This window comes from Atractosteus spatula, chromosome 4 (assembly GCF_055471065.1).
Source record: "Atractosteus spatula isolate fAtrSpa1 chromosome 4, fAtrSpa1.hap1, whole genome shotgun sequence".
NCBI lineage: Eukaryota > Metazoa > Chordata > Actinopteri > Semionotiformes > Lepisosteidae > Atractosteus > Atractosteus spatula.
This window is the reverse complement of record NC_142709.1, coordinates 70,718,527-70,724,468: the sequence shown is the minus strand read 5'-3', so window position 1 is coordinate 70,724,468 and position 5,942 is coordinate 70,718,527. Positions and strand designations below refer to the sequence as shown.

The 5,942-nt window shown below is 38.4% G+C and overlaps 1 protein-coding gene across 1 annotated transcript; it reads right to left on the bottom strand.

The window, feature by feature from the left end:
- Positions 1 to 305: 305 nt before the first annotated feature.
- LOC148837103 (extracellular calcium-sensing receptor-like) lies at positions 306 to 5,265 on the bottom strand. The gene is made up of 5 exons (XM_088913809.1): positions 5,057 to 5,265; positions 4,615 to 4,882; positions 3,400 to 4,230; positions 2,564 to 2,687; positions 306 to 1,219 (listed from the first exon to the last, which is right to left on the bottom strand). The coding sequence occupies exons 1-5, from the start codon at positions 5,263 to 5,265 to the stop codon at positions 306 to 308; spliced, it is 2,346 nt and encodes a 781-aa protein (XP_088769935.1).
- Positions 5,266 to 5,942: the final 677 nt, after the last annotated feature.

Below are 5,942 nucleotides of genomic sequence, written 5' to 3'. Positions count from 1 at the left end.
AGTGCAATGAAGGAAATGTATATTTGTTGTCAGTGTACAGTATGTACAGTACAGTGTATGTACAGTATAATTAAAGCACTGAGACTGCAGCACACCAGTGTAAGAATTACAAGCAGTTACAGATCTGCTGCCAGTAGAAGCTGATAATATGACCTCCATTTACTAGCAAATAATCACACCAGGAGAAAATGACTTAATTCTTGTTTAATCTGGTCAATAGAATAGAATTCCACATTCTCTCATGGGTGTACTTACAGTAAGATTTGTTCTGATTGAGATTAAGCCACCTTCATTTCAAAGACAAATCATAGTCGTTTGGATGGGATTTTTCCCATAATTTGTTTTCTAGTGTTTTTCTCAGGCTTAAGCAAAATTATGTAGCACTTAGGAGCAAATATGCAAAGGAGCAGACCAAACGTTGAAGACAAAATTGCAAATATTTCCACTGCAACTGTGTATTTTCCAGGTGAGCTGACATACGCTGGGATGAAGGTGACCCAAACTGCACAGAAGATGAGCATGCTGAAAGTAATCAGCTTGGCCTCATTGAAATTATCAGGCAGTTTCCTGGCTAAGAAAGCCAGCACCAAACAAGTAGCTGCAAGCAGGCCTATATAGCCCAGTACTGCATAAAATGCAATTTCTGATCCTGTGTTACATTCTAAAATGATCTTTTTATTACTGAGTTTAAGATTTTTGTCAGGGAAGGGAGGTTTTAAACTAAGCCACAGCACACAGATTACAACCTGCACAGCTGTACAAGAACAAACTATGATCCTCTGCTGCACTGGCCCAAAGTTTTTTGCCATGTTGTCGTTGGGAAGAGTGGCTCTGAAAGCTGTTACAACAACTATTGTTTTTCCCAACACACAGGAAATACAAAGTGCAAATGTGATTCCAAAGGCTGTGTGACGCAACATACAGGACCAGGCTGTTGGCTGCCCAATGAAGGTAAGAGGGCAGAGAAAACACAGCAGCAGAGAGAACAGCAGGAGAGAGCTGAGCTCAGAGTTGTTGGCTTTTACAATGGGTGTGCTTCTGAAGGAAAAGAAGACTGAAATAGTGGCTACTGTCAAGCAGAGTCCAAACAATGACACAGTAGTGAGTGTGATTCCCATTGCATCATAGTAAGAAAGAAACTCAGTGTCTCTGAGGATACAGCTGTCTTTTCCATCATTAGACCAGTAGTCCTGTGGACAGTTCATGCACTCAGCTGCACCTGAAAACAAGGAAGTAATGTGAATATAACAAAATACCATTTTCAGAAGTCTTAGGCAACCAGCATTACTTATGGAAATATTTCACTTTCAGTCTATGTCAATTTAAAAAATGATGTATGAATTTAACACATGTTAGGGTACATTATAATTGTAAGTGATAATTTACAAGTGATCTTACTCACCAAGTCTCCTTGGTTGACACTCTTTCAGTATGGAGATTTGTGCCTTTGGCTGCAATCAAAGCTCTTAGCAGACACTGACTCTGTGATATAACCTGATGCCATTTCATTAACTGCTTTGAATGTATTCAGTATGACCCTCAAATCACTTCTGTATTGTATTGGTAGCTTGTGCATCAATTTCAGTATAGGAGTAATATGGGATTTTTTCTTTTCTCTGTTAATGGCCATAGTACTGATGGTACTATACATAGTAGAGAGTACATTCTACTGTACTCTCTTGTAGTTTTTTTTTCATTTCTTCAGTGAACAGAAGACATACCTTCTAAATCATAGTGAGCCTTGTATTTTATACCTAAGCTTCAGATATATTGTCATACCATTATCGTTTGTACATGTTTTCAGAATGTTTCAAGAAAATATTTTTTAAAAGTGATGATGCTTATAGTTCAAAGACATACTGGCAGGATAACTGGCTTCTGAGAAAACTGGCCCTGGTGTGCGCGTGTGCCCTGAGCTGGACTGGTATCCCAGAGTCCAGAGTGTACCTGCCTTATGGCCCTAAATTAGAAGACATGGTGAGAAACTGGATGGATGGACGCTCATAGTGGTGGGAGCACAGCAGAGCAAAGCGAGTGAGGAATTTTATCCCAGTCATGCCATTGCACCCAGCTGTATGATTAGGGAGCAGCATTGCTGGCAGTACTCCCTGTAGTGGACTGGTGTCCTGTCTGGGGAACACTCTTGTGCTCTCTCGTCTGTGCAGCATCATGGAAACCAGGACAATCTCTGGCCTGATGCACTACTGTGGCTTGGGTACAGAAATGACCTACCTAACCTGACAGTACAGAAGAATATATGAGGGTTCAGATAACAAATAAAATAACATGCCTTGCTGATGTGAACAGCATAAAAACTTGGTAAACAAATCCACTGTATAAAAGGTATTAAAGCTTAGGTCTAGATAGTTTTTGAAAGCCACTTTAAATAATTAAAGAAGAGGGAAGTAAGACCACATTAATCAAGGAGAAAACAACAGATTGTCATGTTGCAGTTCAATATATCTATATGATGGTATCACTTCAAATATACTTAAGAACATGCAGAATATGTTAAATATATCCACAATTTTCAAGAAACAATCTCTTACTATGTAGTTCATACCTGTGGTGTTTGCTATGGTACCATCAGCACAAGGAATGCAATCGAAGCAGCAGATGGGCTGGCCTTTCCTGGCTGCTCTTCTTGTGCCTGGGGGGCAGCTCTCAGAACACACTGCTTTAGGAACCTACAGAGAGAAAAATTGTCGAAGTATCACTTGTGCTTGTTTTAACATTGGGTAGACAGAAGCTTTGTTTATATTATAATTTATTTCAGCATTTTCTATGAATTTTGAGGATCACTTCAAAGTGTACAATTTATTAAATATTTACAGTTGACGTCCAAAGATCTTTCCTCGCCCTTACCAATAAACTGTATATTACTGTATGTTAGATGGTTATTGTCAGTATTAGTTAAAAGAAACATAAAGCACTTTTTACCTTAAGAGTAATTAAATTAAATCCTTACCTCTCTCCCAGTGCTCCAGACAATATTGTCTTCATCAATCACTAGCTGACTGCCTCCATCTGGTGATGTATCAAAGTGACCCACTGTCACATGGCTGACCACTCCTTTGTTGAGTTGCCAGTTTATAATGTCATAGGCAGCAGGAGGATCTCCGTTCTCATCAAAGTACACAGCTTCTCCAAAACGGTTAATAAAATTGACTCTCTTTAGTTGTTTGGTAACCTTGTTTTGGATAAACATCTTAGTTATTTTCTGCAGGACCTTATTTTTGTATTAAACAGATTTACATATAAACATTTTGATGACTTTATGAGCTTTAGTATCTCAAAACTATTTTAGCAGTAGCTGAAAAGTTACTTCTCTCTCTTGTGTGTTGATGAAATGCAGACATGCAGCCACTTACTGTATTTGACTTGCAGTGTTTTACTCACCTGCCAGGGCTCTATTCTTGAAACATCTCCACACAGTACAGCTGGATTTCCTTCTTTTGCACAGAACAGCAAGTCATGAAGTGCATGCACGATGGCATACACTGCTTTGTATACGTTATATGTCAATCTTAGCTGTGTGACATCAAAGAAAGCGTTTTCTATTTCACCCAGTCTCTCTTTTTCTGTGCATATCTTAGACTTGGTTTCTGAAACATTTTGTTTATTGGAGTCCACTGTGAAATATAAAGTACACCCAAAGATGTTTTCCCAGAATATATTATAAAAGGTGTTTGCAGGATCGAAGGATGGACGTATATTGAGGAGAAAATCTTTGAACTCTGGGATCGCCATCTTGCGAGTTGCAAGTCCTATTGTGCCACCAAAAGACCTGAAGAATTCTTCTGTTGATGGTCTCGCTGCTGTTATCCAGTCTTCACTTGCGATCCACTGTATACCTGTTATGTTTTGCCCGACGATCTCCTGCATTAAAGGGTACAGGTCACGCTCTGAAGCAAATGCTAATATGACTTTCACCATTGATTTTTTAATGATGTCCACTAATTGAAGTATTTTTGATCTTGAGTAGGTGCTGAGAATGTTTTCAGTGAAGGCAAGGCAAACTCCATATTTTACAACTTCCTTGGTGAAAGACTGAACCCCAAATATACCGTACTCATTCTCGGATTGGATAGCTCCGATCCATGTCCATCCGAATCTCTTAACAAGGAGAGCAAGAAATTTGGCTTGATGTAAATCACTTGGAATTGTGCGGGAAAATGTAGGAAACTCTTTTTTATTGCTGAGGCACGTACATGTTGAAGTGTAGCTTACCTGTTGAAATACAAGCATTCACTTTAATTGTTGATAAATCATTAAAAAATTCTAATGTTAGTGCAAATGTATTTCACTTATTTAAAGTACAACTGAACAGTTGCATCTGCTAAGAAAATAAAAGCAGTATTAAGAAATCAAGTTTCTGATGACAAAGAATGCAGTGCAGTTGTTTTTCTGAAACAATTTTATAAAATAATTTTGTAAGGTAAACATTAACCTCTAACTTAAGTTACATGCACTCTATTTACACATCTTTTAACACACTTAAGATCTTAGACTGAACTACAATCTTTAATTTAAATTTGCAAATCTCGTAGTAATCTGTAGCACAGCAACACAGTAGCAAATGTCCACCTAAATGTATATATTGGAAAGCTTTACCAAAGTAATGCCGAAGGGTCCCAGCACTCGAGAAATATCTACAGATTGAGACGTTACAACTGCATGGGTTGAAGAGGGACATGTAGAGTTAGAAGCCTCTAGTCCGTTTAGTATTGCGAGAGCCGCTCTTACAGTTAGAGTGGGAGAGGCGCACGAGTCGAGGACTCGATAGCCCAAAGTGATGTTGGGAAGCAAACTGTTGTCCTTGTTGATCTCCTCTATGGCAAAAATCATCGCCTGTGTCCATCGAAACGCACGTAGATCAAACCTATTAAAACATTGACACCACAAACTTACATGTAAATTACCCTTGCATTAAACTGATTTCTATGTAAACCGTGTAGTAGAGTATATGAATGTTTTTTATCCCACCTGTTAGTTAATTATGTACAAAATGCAAAGCTTTATGTTCCGAAAATTGCAGGAGGTACAAATAACTTACCCAACACATTTCGCTTTCTGTGGCTGCCTTTTAAACGACACGTAAATGTCTTCCTCTGTAGTAAATACAGGAAAAACACCAGCGATCAGTAAATTCCCGTCTTTGAATAATCCAGTCGATCCAAATTTTTCTAGCATCCTGCAGGTCAAATCAGCGTTCAATTGAAAAGAGAAAGATAACATGAAAAATGTAAAGATCGACTTGCTCATAATGATGGGGGCGAACTTGTATGAGCAAACTAATAATAGAATTCAACGGGTAACTGTCTTTTATGCACTGAACCAAATTCCCCATAGCCTGTCAAAGGGATGCACAGAACAAAATAATCAAGTCCACATATCCCGAGAGGTAAACGCGTTTGGGGAATGTAGAACCTGTTCTATTAACGTGAACTGCGCCTCAACAACAACAACAACAACAACAACAACAACAGCTGCATACAGAGTGTTTTGACAGGATATTGTTTTCCTCATTCGACCAAAAAAACCCAACAAAAACAAGATACCTTATGCGTGTACTGAAAAATAATTACATCCCACTGAATATTATCAATATCACCAGCATGCACTGTCCAAGGTCTCTAATAATATTTTATGGGAAATTAAATTATTTCAACATTTAAACATCTGAGCTTCATAGCCTCCAGTATTAATGTTCCCGTTCACTCTCTGAAAACCTCTATGCTTGGTTGTTGCGTATTGTAAGAAAGCAATGTTGTGCTGTCGTTTATATTTTGCGCACACACACACACATACTGTACATATAATTTAGGATTACACAGTTTTTAAGTTTTTGTAAACTCATGTTTTTCTTGATTGAAACGTCAGACCTCACGAATGCTGACGGTTGTTAATGGCGTTGTGTGGAGTTTTTTCGGTACGTGAGA

What these genes read in the sequence shown, in the direction of transcription:
- LOC148837103 (XM_088913809.1), bottom strand. Translation starts at nt 5,265, where the DNA reads ATGAGCAAGTCGATCTTTACATTTTTCATGTTATCTTTCTCTTTTCAA. An exon ending in GACCCTTCGGCATTACTTTG is followed by an intron (nt 4,231 to 4,614) that starts GTAAAGCTTTCC and finishes GTATTTCAACAG; the next exon opens with GTAAGCTACACTTCAACATG. An exon ending in TACCATAGCAAACACCACAG is followed by an intron (nt 1,220 to 2,563) that starts GTATGAACTACA and finishes CCTTGTTTTCAG; the next exon opens with GTGCAGCTGAGTGCATGAAC.